This window comes from Apis florea, unplaced genomic scaffold (assembly GCF_048593485.1).
Source record: "Apis florea isolate Af1SG1 unplaced genomic scaffold, ASM4859348v1 contig_2897_pilon, whole genome shotgun sequence".
NCBI classification, from domain to species: domain Eukaryota; kingdom Metazoa; phylum Arthropoda; class Insecta; order Hymenoptera; family Apidae; genus Apis; species Apis florea.
This window is the reverse complement of record NW_028256665.1, coordinates 1,199,585-1,219,605: the sequence shown is the minus strand read 5'-3', so window position 1 is coordinate 1,219,605 and position 20,021 is coordinate 1,199,585. Positions and strand designations below refer to the sequence as shown.

Here is a 20,021-nt window from a genome sequence, read left to right as displayed (position 1 = left end):
TATTCATTATGCGGAGGCCGCTTTCCCGTATACGTATATATATATATATATATATATGATATCGCGTCACGTTAACGACAGTGGAAACGCCTTATATGCCCGCTTTGAACGTGAACCAAGCTTTCTCTCAAGCTTTCGATCCTTTCCATCGCCTGGTAGATCGAGCCGCTGATAAAATTACAAAATCGATGTAAATTGGCGGGCGAATCGGGCTCGTTGAAAAGCCTATTGTTCGTCACGAATGATAAATTCACGTTCCATCGATTGGCCGATATTACCGATATTCTCTGGCGCCGAAACTGAGAGCAATTGAGACGCTTCGTTATACGTTTTGCGTGGAGGAGGAGAGTTGTAATAAGACTTTTATCCACATCATAAATATATATATAATGTATATATAGAGTTTCGTCAGAGATACGATACGAAATTTTTAAAAGTGAAAATTAAGATAGGATAACTCGATTGTTAACTCAAAATTTCCTCTCTATCTCTCCTCTCTGCAAATCGATTAAAAATTATACATGCGAAAATGAAAATTGTATAAATTGTATAAATAATTAACCGAGGTGGAATAATTTGAACGATATACTTGCCACACTCGAAGAGAACAAGTTTCTCAGAAGCTTAGAGTCAGAATTATTCACTAAGATCGATTTCATGCTGGTACTTCAAGGTACGCTCGAACGATGGGAAGGCAAGAGTAGGTGTGCTAGGTGCTTGCAACGGGGGTTGACGATCCTTCTTGAAACCGAGGGAAAATGTTGAAGAAAGAAAGAAAGAAGGGAAAAAAAGAAAAACAAAACAAAAGGGAAGAGACAAAACGGGTAACAGCAGTCGTAACACGTTCGAGACACGTGTACGTGTAAAATTTAATAAAAAAAATTCTTACGGTGCATACCTCGTAAAAGTTTCTTTACGATAAGAGGTTGGCCAGGGTTGGGCAACTGTTCGAAAGGAGAGGGCGCAAGCTCAAACACGGGGGGGGGAGCTATAAGTTGCCTGGAACCGCGACCCCGAAAGAACTAATATATTCCGCCAGACGGAAATAAAATTATTCGTCTGAAAGGGATATTATCGATATCCCGCAGATATCGAGGCCTTTGCACACTGGTCTACTACACTGGTGGATGGTTTCGGGGCGAATCATCGGATGTTTTCTTTTTCTGAAATTAATTTCACCCTAAGGCGAATTGATCCGACTCCGTTTCTTCCCCTCTCCCTCGCCGTGTCGTTTCGCTTTTGGAAATTGACCCTTGTCCTCATCCTTGGTCCTCTTCATCCTCCGATATTAAAAATAATACGCCCGTTTCCGGTTCTTCATTGATTCCATTCTCGATTCCGACCTCCAACGAATACGTTTCCTTTTCAATCGGATGAACAAGGCGTTATATACGAAAATATAAAAAAAAGAAAAAAGAAGAAAAAAATTTTGTCATCCAAAATCGGCTTAAAAAGCGAAGAAAGCCGAACTACTTACTTTTCGTTTTATCTCGATCGTTAGGTGTAAGGACAATAGTCTGTACCTTAAAGATGGTGCAGATGTTCTTGTCTCGAGCTTGGAATAGGTCAGTGCGAGCGAAAAATCTGAATGAGACAAAGATGGATAAATTAAAAATTATTTAAAGGTCAAGATTCAGGATTTCCAATAATCTCTATTACTTATCGTTCAAACATTTTTGAAGTTACAAGAATTTTTAAAGTTTTGTAAATTTCAATAATAGAATTTCGATACAAATTTTAGAAGATTCGTTCGTTTCAAAATCGAATTATTATTAACTTCGTCTATATCGAGAATCGGTGACTTTGAAAGAATGATAATCGCATACGTTTTTGGAGATTTGGATTTACCAGATATAGAAAGGAGTACATCGAAAAAGCATTAGGAATAAGGGGATATTCCGGGTATTAGCGGAAAGTGTGCTAGCTTGTGAATCGAGCAGCTAAGAGCCAGAAAGCGTATAGGAAGGATAGACAGACTTGCTTTATATAATTGGGAAAAAGTTAATGGGAAATAGCTCGAAATAGGGTGGAAAAATTTAAATAAAAAAAAAATTCGAAACGTCGATTCGAAAGAATCGAAGATCTATCCCGTTGTTTCGTTGTTTATTATTTCACCCGACCAATGACGTTGTACGAGAGTCGAAGGCAAACGCCGAAAACGCATTTTTTCCTCCCAATTAAAATTTAATCTCGCCTCCCGGCGAGGAAAATTGGCGATACCGACCCTCCTCCCCCTTGTTATCGGCGAGATCATCGGGGTAACATCTCTCCCTCGTGTTCCACCCTTATCGTCCAAACTAATCGGGCGCAATTCCACCGTGTTCCACGAGCGAGGGAAGAGGAGCAGGCAAGTTGCCGGTGTAAAAGTCAGCTTCGAGCGTGGCTGAATATTAAAACATCTCGTTGAATAATTCTCGGCCGAGCGGCTGAAAATAGCGAAGAAAGAGAAGAGATCCAACGAGGGTAGAGGTATATACGCCGCTCGTTCCACGTAGAACCGGCGGGCGTGCCGGCGCTTGTCCCGCTGAGAAAGACAATTTCAGGTTAGGAAGCACTTCATCACTAATGCATAAAGCCGTGGAAGGGAGAGAGAGAGAGAGAGAGAGAGAGAGAGAAGAGGGGAGGTTGCGCGCAGGAGGGCGAGAGGAGCGGCGCGTCGCGAGTGAGGGTAGGTGGTAAGGGGGTTTAACCGACGGCAGCCATGTTTGTATAATATATTCGACTGCAATAATAGAGTCACTTTGGAAGTAGCATTACCTGCTTGCTCTACCACGTTGGCTTCGTAGATTGCAGCAACGACTGTTTGCACTCGCTAAATATAATAAGGGCAGAGGTTCTCAGATACTCGCTCGCTCGCGAAAGTAAAGGGTTTTGTTTTCGAATTTCGTGCCGTCTCGGGACGGTGAGTTTTATCGCGTCAACCGGTTATCGCGCCATACTTGGCCGGGGGACGATGGGCCAAGATAACCGGGATTTCGACTTTGGAATCGCGTCAGAGGAACGTGACTCGCACGGTTTACGCTCGTAATTCGCATAATGAACCGAGTCTTGGTTGCCGGTGTGTTGTAGCACAATCTTCCATCTCGTTCCGAGATGCGTGTAAACGGAAATTGGGTTAGGGATGATGTTTATAGGTGCTCCGTGACGCGGTTCCCGTGTTTAGGTAAGTTGCAACGTTGCAGATTTGAAACTTGGAAATTTAGCGTTGGTTGGACTAACTTTGGAATCTTTAGAACTCACTCGTTTAGAAATGATTTTGAAACGTAAGTGGATAAAGTGCGGTCACTGTGCTGTGAATAATCATTCGATGATGGTTCAGGAACAAAAAGAAACAATTCAAATACAGTTTGTACAATTTGCACTCGCGCAATCAACAAGTCAGGGTATTCTTATCTGCAATCTGTCGCGTCATCTCGATCTAATTTCCCTTTTGGAGAATGAAAGAACTTGGTTGGTAACTTTTTGAACGCGTCGTAAATCGTACGTAGCTCGAGGACAGAGCGAAGGGACAGGAACATTATTCCGACAAGCTTTCCGGCGTACAAAGCTGGCCGAAGGAGACGCAATGGCACCACGCCAACATCGAACTTTGTCGCAGAATTTTCCAAAAAAAAAAAAAAAAAAAGAAAAAGAAGAAGAAGAAATGCTGCCGTGCCGTCTTTCGACGTCTATCGAGATATCCTTCGTGCGACCAAACGCGACTACGTGACCTTAAAAAGAGAAAAGAAGAGATTCTCTATTTATCGATAATTTAATCCCCAAAGTTCTCAAAGGACGATAACTCTCTTTTAATATTAACTTTTAATATTAACCCAGAAGACGAGTTCGATTAATTGCTGGAAGGATAAAATTAAATTTGAAAATTCCTTCTCCGTTCGTCCATGATTCGATATTAGGTAGGCGGAATAAATTTTCCAGGATAAATATCATCAGGTGGCGCATCGATTTTCCATATTATTAAATCGTACTATCGAACCGTGATGCATTATTGATTAACTGGATCGCTTCCTCCCCCGTTAACGGTCCAGATCCACTGGAATCCGGACTCGTTTTTTCGTTTAACGCTCTTTGTCCCCGTTTGCGTTTGCTTTGTCCCTCCCCCTCTCCCTCCCGCCCCTTGGTGGTTTTCTTTTCATGCCGGTCGAGTGTCCCTCGTCACCCCTTTTCTCGCTGCTCGCCCTCGCTAAACGGCGAATAATCGTCTGGCCATGAGCCTGATCCTTTTGTTTCCGTAGGAACAATGCGGTCTTCCAGTGTCTCGGCTCGTCCCGCAGCTGCGTCTGACCGCAGCCTGCCCCTTACTACTCGAAGAACTTTCGACTCTTTCCTTCTTCCCTCCTCCGCACTGCTCTTTTCCTCTTTGCCCTTCCCCTTCGTCAACTGTTCGACCGCGTAACGTCCTGTTCGACGCGCACCTGCCTTCGTGGTTTTTCCTTCGAATCCGGACCAATTCGTTTCTTTCCTTTTATCGTGGAACGTGGAGGGGTAGAGAAAAATTTTTCTACCTCGAGGTAGAATAAAGGTGGTATTTTGTTTTTTGCGAGTAATTATGGAAGAAGGGATAAAAATGATAAAAGCTTGCGGGAAACGAAAAGCAAATTATTCAAGGGGGAAGGAAGATTAATACGAAATGGAGGACCTCAAATGGAGGATAACGATGCCGAAATTGTACGAAATTTTCAACACGGGTATCGTGCGTTGTAACCTCCGTTGTAAGGAGAGTTTGAACGAGGTTTGATTATCGAAAAAGATGCATACTGATTTCTCTTTTGAGTTATATTTATCGTATTTCGATCGTACGATATATTCGTCGTTATTAATTTAATTTCGAAACGGATAAAGTCTGGAAAAATTTCGATAAAGTTGGAGCGAGCGAGTTACGGTTAATTCAAAGGCATCAGCGTCGAGTACTCGTACTGTACTGTTATCGTTGAATTTTAATTCAAGATCAGCACGATAATTGTGAAAGGACACGTTCCCTCGTCGTTTTTTGGTTCCACAAGTTTTAATGAACTAACGGCACGCAACATTTCCGGGGTGAAAGCAGGTCAAGCGGGGACCTGACTCTCTCTCTCTCTCTCTTCGCTACGTACGAAACATACTTTAATATCCTGCCAATTTAATATCTCTTTTTCGCCCTCATCTCATCTTTGCCTTCTTCTCCATTTTTCTCCACCGCTTCTCCACTATTTTCCTTTTCATTTTTTTGATGATTCTTTCTCATTCTCTTTTCCATATCATTCTCTCCATCACTTTCTTCTTCCTCTTTTATATATATATTATTATATTATTCGCTTTCCTCCTCCTCCTCGTCTTTTCACTCTCTCTTTCATTTTAATAAAGTGTCATCCGCGAAAGATCCGGGAAAAGTGGATACCGCGCAATCGCATTTTCTCCTAAAATCCCCTTTCCACTCTCCCTCTTTGCCATTTTTCGCGCGGTTCGCAAACCGGCGTATCTTACCCACTTTTCACCACTTTTTCCCCCGCCAAAGGATAACTGAGAATCCCTGCTGTTATTATATTTAACCAGCGCAAATGCCGGCCGTTGTTGTAATCTTAAAGCCGTGGCCACGATATGCTATGGGTCTTGGAATAGCAGCCACGAATACTTCGTTACGGGCCACGGCGTGCAGCCAGTGAGAGAATGTTTGAAGTTCATGGCAACTGGTCTGTTGTGCTCGTGCTCTCTACGATTACGATAGTGACGAGACGGAAGTGAAGACGGAACGAGCCTCGAGGCTCGTTGAGGAAAATTTAAATATCCTTTTTCTCTCAAAAGCCAAACTTTCTTCGGGAGAATAAAATTATTACGAAATACGCGCAATATAACGTTGTTACATTCTTCACATTAGAACGAATATGATTCAATTTCGTCTCTCCATCTCCTACCGATTTTATCGTTCAACGATTCGTTCGGTTCGATCGAAAAGCAGGAACAGGATGGATCCCACGGAAATCAATCCGAGAAAAAGAGAGAGAGAGAGAGAGAGAGGAGGTCGTTAGAGGTTTTAATGCGCGTTATAACTCTTGTTACTCCCGCCGCTTTATCGAATCCACCATGTGCGCGCGGGACGAAAATTCGCATTTAACCGGCCGTACCATCCGCCTAACGTATATCTAATAACGGTCATTTCGACCGATTGTCCGTTTTGTGTGTCCTTATTGGTTTCCAATATCGCGTCAATAATTTCCCCCTCCCTTCCCAACTTAATAGCCATTTTCGAGGCTCGAGCACAAAGGAAGAATCTCTCGTCGTTGTCGCTTCAATGGAACACATCATCCCCCCACCTACCAACATCTCCCTCCCGTCCAGATTATTCGATTATTCCACCCTCGACCCCGCTTTGCCCGCTTTTTATCGCCTCCTCTCGCCCCCTCCACGAGGGAGCGCGCGTAGTTTTACATCGTCGTTCAAGACTGACAAGATTAAAGTCCAGAGCGGGCATATTATTGGAAAATGGAGCCGCGGCATCTCTATGTACGTACACCGAGACTTGCCAGGAGGAGGGAGAGGGCAAGAATTGATTCGAAACGGTCGGACGACGGTCAACTATTCGAGCCAGCCCGAACCAAACCCCGGCCAAACCCTGCCCTCGTGGATCTCGTTGTTGCCTCCAATGGCCTCCACGCCACGTAAGCCACACTCGTTTTATTCCATATCTCCTCTCTCGCTCCACACCTCCCAATGGATGTCTGCTTCTGCTGAGCACGAGAGAGAGAGAGAGAGAGAGAAGCGAAAAGGGATGCTCCCATCCCGAGATTAGTGGCTCTAAATCAGCCGCGGAAACGTCGGTCCGTGCGGTCGAGCGGGGACTTTGGGGGGTTGGAGAGGACGATAGAGCCCTGGTGGATGGGGGGGGGGAAGGGACGAGGGCGAATAATCTAGCCGGCCAACGGCGCGTGGGATTAAGGAAGTCTGTGGTCTTTCCGAAATCTCGGCTACGATCGCCGGTCGTCTGGTTGCTGGGAAAAGGGGGAACCGTTTTCTAGAAAAAGTTAGGCTTCGAATTGAGGGGGGATGGAAGTTGGCGTGATATACGTTACGTCGAGAGAGAGAGAGAGAGAGAGAGAGAGAGAGAGAGAGAGAGCCGAGGTTGAAATGTGCGTTTCGTGACTCGTGCGAGTTATTACTATTTTTTTTTTTTTTTTTTCGAAAACGCAAGTGATACATCGAGATATCAGAGTAACGTGCGAAATAATACAATGTAATAAAGTTTTATGTACTGTATATATATATATATATATATATTTTTTTTTTCTCGTTGATAGCAATTAAAATATCGCTTTGTTTCGCAAACAAACTGCCGCTAAAAAATAACACAAGTAAATGTTTTCGAAACTATAAAATTACTCTTCAAAATCAATATCGAGCGGATAAACTTAATCACGGTTGCGTGTACAAACAACGATTTTGCAAACCTGGATAACACATTTTTTTTTTTCTAAACGGAAGATATATATATATATATATATTTCCGGATTCGACTTTGGGGGGAGGGGGGAAAGGCGACAGAAACGCGTCGTTGACCACGGAAATGGGGAATAATTCTCGAAAGCAGATCCTCTCTGCCGCGCGTTCTTGATGCAACCGAGGGACGATACGGGCCATTGTCACCCTCGAAACGAGTAACCCTCGGAGGCGAAAGCGTTTAGATAAAAAATTGCGGGCAAGAAGAGGAGGGGCGCTTTATCCTTGGCCTCGAACCGCCATCGCGTGCATCGGGTATATGGCGCGGAGAACGAATGGATATCTCTCTCGTCGCGAGCTAAGGGTTGGAAAAATGTATTTTCTTCTTAAAAATTATATCCCCACCCTCTACTTTTCTTTCACACACATTCTCCTTGCTTCTTTTTTCCTCCTCGTGTCCTCTCTTCGTGCTCGACTCGGCTTCGAGTCCACGCTCCACCCGAAAAAGACTATCCGCTTGCGAATCTTTCGTCGTTCCTTTTATCCAACTCGATAAATCCTCGACAACGGCCTGCTAGGAAGAAAATTTTCACCGCTATCGGATCTATCGCGCTGAAATGATATTTCGATCCACAGATTCTTCATCCTTCAACCTACCCCTTGCCCAACTTCGTTAATACGATCGAATCTGACGACGGCAAACAAACGTGAATTATGCTCCCTAATAAATCGAGACAATAGAAGAAAGGACGTTCGACGTTTTTTTTTTTTTTTCTTTCTATTCGTCGAAAAGAATCGGCGAGTACGAAGTCGCTGTTTATTCACATCCAATGATAAATCGAGCAAACGCAGAAACCGGGGTATTTCTACAAGTTTCGTTTAGTTTCGAAGAGTTCGAAAATCGGCGAAACGTTTACGCCGCGAAAGAAAAAAAAAAAAAAAAAAAAAAGAAAAAGAAAAAGAAATTGGACGATCGTCACGTATCGCATTAAGCCCCCACTCTGTGTAGGAGGAAGGGAGAGGGGGCGGGGAGCAATATTTTTTCCTCTCCTTCCGTGTATTTGTATCCGGTTTCGCTGAGCCGCCTTCGAACTTGCAAGTTTCCGAGGTTTAATTTCGCCGGCGCGATAAGACAAACGATCGGTCATAACTTAATATCCGTCTCATTTCCATACGGCGCGCCGCGCTCCGCTATTTATTACACTTTGGCAACGCCTGCAGACAGCCAATTGCGTGCATCTAAGAATGGCTCCGCGGACCCCGTGATTTATTTCTACGGCGAATATGATCCCGCCCGTGTGTCGGTGCCGATCCCCTGCAAATTTGCGATACCGTAAACTTCCACCCCGGAATAGATTAGCGGGCGGCCAGACTTTTGCGCTCCTTCCTCGATCCCCTTTCCTTCTTCTCTCTTTCCTCTTTTTTTCCGTCGATCGTTACGTTTCGATTCAACTTGGAATTTATTCCTTTCCGTGTTATATTCGCTCGTTTTAACGCAAGAGAAGAGGACGCTGAAAATTGTGTTTCGATCTTTTCTATTTTTTTTTCCCGAACGAACCGACACTGAACAAACTCGCATAAAATCTCGAGCGAGAAATTTATTTCGACTCTTTTTTCAAATTTTTAATTTTCGACGCAACGGAAAATATACGCGAGATCGATTACGTCGATTACCCTCTCGTTTTTGGAAAAAATTTTCGAAACTAGAGAAATATATGAAATACGAGTTATTACGATCGGATCGTTCCGAATTTTTGAACATCCTTCGATTCTTCCTCCACTAAACCAATTAAAACGGGAGCTCGTTCGTGCAGATGTGACGCTACACAAGAATTAAACTCGAACAGTTGTCTCGAACCATCGTCTCGACCCACCACTTTGTTTCCCTTTACGATACCATAAAGAAACGTTTCCGCTCAACGTGGTGCTGCGTCACGCGCGACTTGACGACCCTCCGCTCGGTTCACATGTTGCACAATCGTCGGTGTATTAATCGAACGACTTTCTGCGTCGTTTCATCGTTTCCATCCTCGCAAGCATTTCATCGTCCCGAGCAACGATCCCTCGAGATGTCTGTTCAGACAATTCGGATTCTAATCCTCAGGTTTCAACCAGGGATTTGCCGTAAACAAATCGGACGAGCAAACGCACGGACGGAGAATGATTCGTGCGCGTTCTTGAAGTAGGAGGAGTGAAACGATGGGAGTTACTTCGATGAAGTTATTTGTCACCATCTCCTCTTCGCCGAGCGCAAAATTCAACAGCGGGGCCGGTTTAACGAGGTCGAGAAACAGAGGAGGAACACAGTGGCGCCATTCGCGAACTGCGATTTCATGTCTCTGTCCTCTTTCTATCCTCTTCTCTCTCTCTCTCTCTCTCCATTTTTTCTCTCTCTTTCTCGAGCAAGCTGTATTCGTCCCGAGTTTTCCCTTTGGAGAAAGGGAACATTCCAACGCAACGGGAGAAAATAGTGCGGTGAACCCCGTTCCGGGAAAATTCCCGGGCGCAATGAGTGCTCGATGTAATAATCGAAGTTGAGAAATTCGAGGTATTCCGAGTCTTCCTTCCTCCTCCACTTTGACGCCCCCTCGCAAGGACGAGATGTATCCACCGATTTCGTGATACGAAAATATCGATCGAAATCGATGTCGAAAAAGTTGACTCGGGTCGATCTTAATCGGGGAACGTGGAGGGGAGGGGGAAGTATAGAAATTTCGATGGAAAATTGCGACGTTTTCGTTGAAATTTGATTTTAAAGGGGAGGAGGGGAGGGGGGGGTGGAAATGAAAACGCGGTACCAATTTTTCTTGCCTCTTGTCAATGGGAACAATGGGCGGCGAAGATGTTCAATTTTTCATGGCGACGTCATTCGTATTAAAGCGGGTGGAGCAGCTGGCTGGAAACGAAACGTGCGTTTCTTTTCTTCCTTCTTTTTTTTCCCTTCCTTTTTGCCCGCATACCGCATTTATGTATACATTACGAATACGTTCCACAAAAGAAGAAACGGAGTGATTACGGCGGGAACAAGACGACAACCGTTTATCCGTGAAATTTCGCGCGTCGCGGATATTTAGACTTAATTACGCGAACAATGAGATTTGAATTGCAAAGAGAAACGGCACCCGTTACGATTGTGTCGAGCAAAAACTATTGTCCTAGTTTTTTTTTTTTTTAAACCGGGTAAACCAATATTCGTCGAAACGCGTGCAGAATTTTGAATAATTTCCATAGCAAAAAAAAATGAAAAAAAAAAAAAAGAAAAAGGGGGAAAGAGAGAGAGAGAGAGAGAGAGAGAGAGAGAGAGAGAGAGAGATCAAAAATCGGTGGAAATTAAATATCCGTAATCCGAGGCATCAGAACTACGGGGAAAAAATGGATGAGAATATTAAATACCTGTAAAATCGCGTTTCCGAATTTCGAATGCGAATGGAAAAAAAAAATTCGACCACAAAAATACCCGACCGCGTAATGTATAAATCTTTAAATAGGAAACTCGCTCGTCAACTTGTGTCAACCGGGAAGAATGCGACGCTGTTGTCAGATGAAATATTTTATTTCTACGTTTTCTCTCTCCTCTCCCCAATATTTGTTCTCTTTCCCGTTTTTCCTCCTCTTTTTTCTTTTTATTATTATTATTATTATTATCCTATTCCATTCACTTATATTTTCGCGCAAGCAGAGACGTCCTTTCATCTTTTTTTACCGGGCGAGGAGAACGATCGTTCGGAAGAAATAATAATAATAAAAAAAAAAAAAAAAAAGAAGAAAATCCATCCATTCGAGCCGTATGGAAAAGAGATACGAAAAAGGAAACGGGATGGTGTATTGGTTGATACGTCGTCGTCGCGACTCCGAGTACTTAGTGGCCATGGCAACGGGTGCCAACTATTTTTCAGTTTTCCGCCCTTGCGAGCGTCGTCCAACTTCCGCCCCTTCCCTCCTTCTCTCTTTTTCTCGACCTTCGGCCTGGATTCCTTTCGACAGGGGGAGGAGGGGCTACATTTCTTCCCCTTTGTGGAATCCTTTCTGGAACGCCAACCCCCTTTGTGGTACACACGCGACAGCCATTCGCGCAACACTGAATAATACGATTCTCTTCTCTCGCCCGTTGTTAAACAGACGCTACTTGATCGAGGCTGTGAATGTTCTTTCCAAGTCGATCCTGTATTCACTCGCTGAGCGAAAGAAGACCGTGTGTGACTTTTCCATTGAATTTTTACGTTTCTACTTCTCTGTTAAAAATCAATTTATAAGAGAAAATTTATAATAAATTCGTTTCCATCCACGTTTCGATCAATTTTTCGTATTCAAATCCCCTCTTCGCAGATTTGTCGATGCTCGCGCAACAATGATCTTGGCGCGCTTTCATCGATTCGTCCATTCGTCCTGGAAAGGTTGACACTCGAAGACTGGCGAAGAAGAGGGGTGGCGTTAAGTGGTAGATCCAGAGCGATTGAAAGGAGTGTAAAAAAAGGAGTGTTGGGCGAGAGAAGGCCAAAGTGAACTTAAACTCCTCGAGAGGGTTACACAGGGTGAAAGAGGAGAAGGCGGGCGTCGATACAGAGTGCTGTTTACGCCGTCATCTCTCTTCTAACCTTTTTCATTTTCCACTCTGCCCTCCCCCTTTCGATCTCCTTCCTTCTTTCCTTTTTTATTTTCGAGTGTTTAACCTCCTCCCTCCTCCACGATCCCTTCAATCTTCCGAGTAATTTGCTCGAATAGCCAATTATTCGGACACCCGTCGTCGTCCTTGTTTCTCTCGGGCATTAAAAATATCCGTCCCGTTGTAAAATGCTGCTGGCCAGTTTGCATCACAGAGACATCGATAGAAAATTTCGACAAGAATGCTTTTTAATAATAATAATAATAATAATAACGAAAATATACTCCCAGATACACCACGTATATAATTAATCGAACCCGCTCTTTTAATCAACGATATTGCCTCGACGCCGCAAACAATTTCCCCTACTAATCATAAACGTCGGGTTTATTTCGTTTTAATGCGATTTTTAATAAAGCGGAGCACTCTGAAAATTAATTTCCCAATGTACAAATAACGCGCGCTGCATGGCTCCATGTTATTCGAATGTCACGGAGATAAACCGAGAGAAGAGAAAGGCGAAAAAAATGTATGTTTCGCGCATTCGTGATATCCCGTCGTTTCAAAATTTTTAACAATTTCTCTGCCAAAGATTTTCTTTTTTTTTTTTTTTTTTTTTTGCTTGTCGTAAAAAAAAGTGTCGACGAATCTATCTATCGATCGTCGCGGGCCACGAAAAATATTTATCCGTGACAAGTTGTGAGACGGATTCTCTAGAAATTTCGTAGCGACATAAAGTTTATACAAGTTGTAATAGGAACGGCGTACGTAATGTCACGACGAATTCGTGGCGAAACATCATTCTCCGATCCGGCATTTTTCTTATTAGAAACGCGTGAACGCGTGAGAGATATCCTCGTCTTTCCTTCTCTCTCTCTCTCTCGTCTCTTTTCCTTCTTCTTCCTCCTCCTTTTACCGAGGGTTTTTACCCGTAAAAAATGTCGACCTTGCACCCCTGCGCGATTTTTTTCCATCCGTTCCGCGCGACGAGACCGGAATATAACTATCGCCGTCGCCCCCTCGATTTGCATTTCTCCCCTTCCCCCTTGTTTCACATCTCCCCCTTCTCGATCCCTATGCCGCCTTCGTTGTTCCCTTCGGTGACAAAGGACTCCTTCTAACGATAAGTGGACCGGTCCAACGGAATAAAGACGTTCCATCGCGATCATCCTCCATTTTCCAATGTAATGTACAACGATAAATCTCGAACGGACGCACGAGATCCATTTACGCGAGGGGATATTTTTCAAACAGAATTTCGATGTTTCTTCTTGAAAAAAAAAAAAAAATGAAAAAAACTCGCAAATACTTTTTTACGAAAGCATCCTACAATTTTGAACGATGCATCGAGTAATTATTTTCGAGAGATGTACGCTGAAAGATTGGTATTGATACGTGTTGTACGTGTTTACACGAATCTAAATATTCTTATATAACGACGATATATTCCCGTGACTCACGTGTCGCGATAATTATAATTCCGGAGGACGAGCTCGAAGAATCGCGAATTTCACGCCATTGCGCGATATTTTATGATGCCGTATTCCTTCTCAGCTTTTAATTCCTAAATAACTCGAGCTTAATCACGCGGCAATCCATATCCGCTCAATAAAACGGGAGGAAGGAACGGGTGGGGGAAGGAAGAAAAGGAACGCGAAACCGTTCAATTTATACTCGCCTTCCGCCATCGCGTTTGATCCGCCCTTCGATCATTCCCTCTCCTCATTCGAATTCGAATTTTCGATTCCCGGAAATTATTCGCAAATTTATTTTCCCGAGGTGCTAATTTAAAAATTTTCGCGCGTGTAAACGGTCGGCCGAATAAATCACGAGCCACCGGACACGTCTCGTATTGTTTACCCGTTGTTGCGTCACACGAACCGTGTTAAATAAATTTTGTATTAAATAAATAAAGCAACATCATCGAGATGTATCGAGGATACATACACACACACACACACACACATCCACGAAACAGGAAATCGGGCGAAAATATCAGCTGCATCGGGGTAAACGTGAAAAAAAGGAGAAGAAGCGAAACAAAGAACTAAATTTTTCACAAAGTGTCTTTCCTCGCAATAAAGAGAGGCAATAAAACTTTTAAATCAATTGCGAGAAGATAAGTCGGATCTTCTGCTCCGCTATTTGCTCTTACTCCTCCTGCAATAGCTTCTATGTACAGCTATGTGTACACGCGCACGTACATCTCTGAATCGTAGCGAGTTATCCCACGTATTTACGTGGATTCGCTTTCGCGAGATCCTCCGCCGGGATTCTTCTTTCCCCCCTGGAAACCATATTCCGCCTCTCTGCCAACTCTGCCTTTCCTCCCCCTCCCCTCCATCCAGAGTATAACTGCAGTATCGTAACTGACAAAACTTTCCACAGCTGCATTTATATGCGTGCTCGGCCGTTGCACGTAAAGTGATTCCGCTGTTACTCGTTAGAGGCGTGTTCCGTGGAAATCGGCAGAACCGAGGTGGATCCGGAAATGACGCTTCTTCGACGATTTCTCGTCCCCGCGGGACACGAGGCGCGGTTTTTAATTTCGTCGCGTTCGTGCGCAACGAGTGGAACGAATGGAGCGAAGGAGAGAGAGAAGTGTTTCACTATAATTCAGGGTTTAGGGCGAAAGATCGATAATAAAAAAAAACGTCTCGTAACTTAAGCGTTTTATCTTTACTCTATTTTCTTTTCCGGGAAATTTAATCAAGGGAATTGTATTTGTATATATATAGGCACGGATAGAACGTTCACGGCATGATGCTAGAACTAGAACTGCGTTTTAATTTGTAAAACCGATCTGCATACTTTTTACGAAGGCTTGACCCGAATATCGTAAATCCATTACCACGATCGTCCCTCTATCTCGGGGATTTACAGTACGTCAATCGCTCCATTAAGGCTGAAAGGAAGAGGAGGAGGAGGATGTTCATCATGCTATCGATATAAATATTAAAACTTCCCTCGATAATAAATGAATTTCAAAAGATCCGATGATCCAATTGCCCGTTCGAATCCTCTCCTCTCCTTTTAAATTGCTTATTTCATTTCGAAGATCGAGGACGTTGGCAAGATTTTTCTTTCTGTTTTCTTTTTCTTTTTTTTCATTCTTTCTCTCTCTCTCTCTCTCTCTCTTTACCAATTCCATCTTTGTGTATCTTTGAATATTTCTTAGAGGAAGTGTATCCGGGTAACCGAGTTTAATTAACAAAGGAAATAACAAAGGAAGATTGCGATCACGGAGATAAAAATGGATCCATCCTCCTCACGAGAATCGTTTCCTCCGCGCTATTAATACGGGTGAAAGCGTTTTTCAGATTTCTATCGGGATAAACTTCATCGTCGGTTAATTTATATACACGCCGCGAGGAGAATTAATTAGCAGTTGCGTGGAGCAACGATAACCCCCCTCCCCCCCGATGTAATATGTTGCTTCTAGTAGTAGCACGTGGTTCGTGAATCGATGTCGGTATTATGTTGTATACGATCCTTGACGACACTCGATCATACTAACAACATTGTCTGCTTCCTATGTTTCAGGTAAGGATCTAAATTTCGCCAGTAATAACGCCGGTGAGTGTTCATCTAACAATATAACATTATAACTGTTGTATAACCTTGGCATGCGCTTCTTCTCTTTTGCGTTTCCCACCTTTGCTCCTTTATTTCACATCTCCCCGACTCGATATCGAGTCAATATTATCGATCGTTTCGTTTCATCGACGACCAATTATCATTAACGATGCCGCGACTGTATGAAACTGTACGAAAATATATTCAGATAGCCCGATACATTACTCCCGGAATTGTACACTACACGCACCTAATTAATACGAATAATTGTAGCTAATATTTTAATAATAATAATAACAATAACAATAATAGTATATTATTATAATAATAACAATATATTTAACAATTTATGATAATTGATAATACGCAAATTAATAGGCGAAATAGATAAATAGACGTGGGATTTAGATAACGTTAACAACATAAAGCACTCGTTATTACTTCGTGCACAGTCGCGAAAATTACTCGCACGGTTGAATAATTGTAATACCTCTCTCTTTCTCTCTTTCTCTTTCGATATATTAATCCCCAAAGGTGAGAGGATTCACGGAAGTAGATTAACCGACGTGAAATTATTACGAATTTAATTTTTACTCGCGAGACGGGGAGGGGAAATTTCTATTTATCAGGATCGTAATTTGAACGTGAGATTATCCGGGGGGAACGGAGGATATTTCTCCGCGCGCGAGCAAGACGGAAACAGACACGAGAACGATAAGGTCGAAGATCCATTCAAATACTACTTCCTCTTTTTTCCTCCCCTCCGTGTCTCGCTACTGCAATTTCACCCCGAAGATTTCACCCCTTCGCATACGGGGACAAAAGGGACGCACGGGCGCGAGAGGGAAGATTTACGTGCATTACGGGGCAACGGAACGGGAGAGGTATTCTTTCGAAAAGCCCATTTTCACTAATGCTCCCCGCGCAACCCCGGTGGAAATAGATCGAGATTGTAGCGAAATGTAGCGAGATAAGCGAGGACAAATCGCGGACAACAGCCTGGATGATTAGCCGAACAACGAGTGATGAATTTATCGAACGATGATTAGTCCTCGAATAGTCTCGAAGATTCGAGAGACTCCCTTTCTTCTTCCTTTCTTTTTTTATTTCTTCTTTTTGGAAGATTCGATATATCCGTTGGTGAATTTTTGGTGATCCGAAATTGGGGAAGATCCGAGGATAGCGAGATGACACGAGAGGATCGGGCGCGTAAGGTTGGATGCGGAAGAATAGAGAGGAGGGGGAGATAAGATCGGCAAATTGCAGGCAATCTGGCTGATTAGGCTGTACGCTGGTAATCCTACAGGTTTCACGAGGGAGGCTAGGCCACGACCTATAACAGCCTTCAACCCTCTTCGACGTGTATTAGCCGAAGAAACGGGAAAGGATAGGACGTGGAAGAAACGACCGCTAACACGGCTAGCTACTACGCTATATCCGCACGGTTCCTGAAGATTAGGGGATCCTTGAATAGGAGGCTGACGAATTCAGGAGGAGCTCAAGTTTCTTTTCTTACTTCGAGGAATATCGTTCTTTTCCTCGCCTTTTTTCTTCTTCTTTTTCTTCTTCTTCTTCTTCTTTTCGTTTTATTCGAGACAATATTTTTATACAAATCGAGAAGTTTGAAAGGAAAATAATTCAACCGTGTATTAAATTTTGTTTCCAATAAATTTGTTCCAGAAATGATCTTTCTTGTATTTCTTGTATATTTTAATCTTGATCCTTTCAGCCAGTAATTTGATAAATTATTCTCTCTCTCTCTCTCTCTCTCTTGAATTTTCAATTCTAATTAAATTTAATTAACCAGTATATCAATTTCGCTTCACTTCACGCTAAGGAATATCTTTCGTTACCTCTGCTCTTCGTGCTCGATGCACAAAATATTCATTAATTTTCAAAATCACGTGCATTTTCTATCATTGAGACGCAAGCGTCTTCCATCGTATCTCAAATGAATATAAAAAATCGTCAGAGAATTGAAGATAAAAACTAAATCAAATATTTCTCCTTGCCTATGGTCGAAGCTTGGTCGAAGCAAAGGCGAAATTCCACCAAGATTGAAACCCGTTTTAAAATCCTCTTTCAAAACCTAACCTCCTCGAGTCGAAACCATCTCTCTTCACCCCTCATTTCCATGTAACGCCTGCATAAAATGTTGTACTTATCTCGAGACTCGTTTTCGTTTTCGTTCCACCTTCATCAGCCTTATCTTTCGCTTCAGCGAGGCTGGCTCGAGCCTTTCTACTTTATATCAACAACTACAATCAAACGACTTCGACTCACCATCCAACACGCTTTTTATCCATTCCGATTTATAATCCACAGATCACTCTATTTATAAAATATCTTTGAATCGAAGCAAAATCGAAAGATAATTTCGTTCCTTCAAAGCTGTGGAAAGCTTTCGAAAATCTGTTCCACGAACATCGATGTATTTTTCTCGAATCCCTCTCGTTATTTCTCTCTCTCTCTCTCTCTTTTCCTTTTTTTTCCCCGCTTCAATTTATTTTAAACGCGACGAAGACTCGATCATGGAATTAGCATTTCCCGAGTGTCGCGAGCAGACCAGCGGATTGGAACTGGCACTCGATAACGAGCCGAAAAGAGCGAGTGGAAAACGGGGCGACGCGTGGAGGAAAAGAGGGACGCGTGTGCGTGAAATGGACGCGTGACAAAATTTTCAGAGTTTCAAATCCCGTCTGGCATTTTCCGCTTGGAAAAAATTGTCAGGCGGTAAATAAATAAAAGTTTACACAATATACCGGCGATTGTCGGGTGTTACGATGATGTTGATTCGCGGTATTTTGTCGGAGAGAATCATTTTTCAGCGCCATTTTCGTTTTTTTTTTTTTTTTTTTTCCTACCTTCGAAACTGGTGATGACCGAAAATCCGAATGATGGAGTATAATTATAAGACATACAAAGATTATACGTTGGTTCGAACGTTGGTTGGAAATTGAAGTTCTCCGATTTATTTGCTTGAGAAATAAAGTGCCATCAGAAAATTAAACGCGGTCTTTCTGTTCTGCCCTCGACGTGAAAAATTAATCCCCCTCCCCTCTCGTAATTTCCCTCGCACAAAAGATCGCCTGTAAGTCTCATCTTACAAGCGAGCGCATTAACAATAACGCGGAAATAGGAAACGTTAAACGTTTCCACTGCATTTGTTCGAGAAACAGTCACTTTCGAAACACGATTAATTCTTTTAACACGGGAAATTTTAAGAATCGGGGAGGATTAAAATTTAATAACGCGAGCGATTACTTATTTAGAAATAATATCCGATAGTCGGCCGCCGCGTTTCGCAATTAAATCAACGAACGAAACGAATGAATTATTTATTTCGGGAGAGGAGAATATTTTTCTTCCCTACATTTCCCCATACCAGCTCGTTTAACCGTATTGTTAGCCGACATTCGACGCGCTCGTACATTTAAAAGCAAAACCGGAAGCTCGGCGAATGTAATAAATCGCAAGCGGAAAAATCGTCGTTCCCCGCCCGATCTATTTATATCTTCGGGGATATAATTGGAATTAAAGTTGGCCATAATCTTCCATTAACTCGACTCCCATTTTTCTCTTCGTCTAAAATAAAAAGGAAGGAAGAAAGAAAGAAGGAAAAAACGTGGAGAAGAAAGAAAGGAGTAGACTATGTATGGCGATCCATAAGCGGAAGTAGTAATAGAATTTCGAAACGGGTGAACCTGGCGGGGCGGGGGATGAGGATAAAAACACAGAACAAAACGGAGAGCCGGATAGAGCGAAGAGAGAGAGAGAGAAAAAGAGAGGTAGTTTTAGAGAGGACGGTAGGAGGAGAAACATCGTCAACTCGACCACGTCTACCGAGGGATTATCGTGGGTGACAAAGGGATTTGAAAGAGGCGGCATGGAATTGGATTCTGGGGGAAACGCAAGAGGCACTCGAAAGCCGCTTTGTGTCTCTCCATACAATAATTATTTGCGAAATCGTCGTGAAGCTGCGAGATATCGAGTGGCTTTTGACGACGGATATTTCTTCGAAGTGAGGAAGGAAGGAGGGGCCCGATAGAAATCGTTCCACCATTCCGGATCCTGTGCGTGTCCCCGTAATTATTCCGATTCGGTTGAATTAGTACCGCTCCCTCTCCCTCTTCACCTGTCGTTTCATTCTTTTCAATTCCCTTCCTCTCCACCGTCCCTCGTTTCGTTGGTCGGCCCTCATAGTCAGCCGTTCCATAGTCTCCCCCCCAGTCCACCAGTTTTCTGTCGCCGTTCCGCGGCCGTATGGAAACGCATATGGAAAAATGCCTACCCGCCCTTCCATTTTTTCTCCTTCTCCTTTTCTCGCTTTGTTTTTCGGTGGTTGTGGTTTAATTAGAAGCCGAGAAATTAAAACAAACGAACGCACCGCGGCGCTTGTTGTGCGCGGTCCTCCATCGTTTCCTCCTTTCGT

The 20,021-nt window shown here is 43.1% G+C and overlaps 1 protein-coding gene across 6 annotated transcripts in view; it reads left to right on the top strand.

The window, feature by feature from the left end:
• The window catches only part of LOC100869960 (agrin), a 314,930-nt gene that overhangs the window by 123,746 nt on the left and 171,163 nt on the right, over window positions 1–20,021 (top strand). For 4 of the 6 annotated variants that reach the window (XM_086907394.1, XM_012491688.3, XM_012491687.3 and 1 more), the window contains exon 3: window positions 15,557–15,589. The exons of the other annotated variants lie outside the window; for them this stretch is intronic. In XM_086907394.1, coding sequence (XP_086763520.1) covers window positions 15,557–15,589 — 33 coding nt within the window. The remainder of the gene's footprint in view (window positions 1–15,556; window positions 15,590–20,021) is intronic. 6 annotated transcript variants of the gene reach the window in all.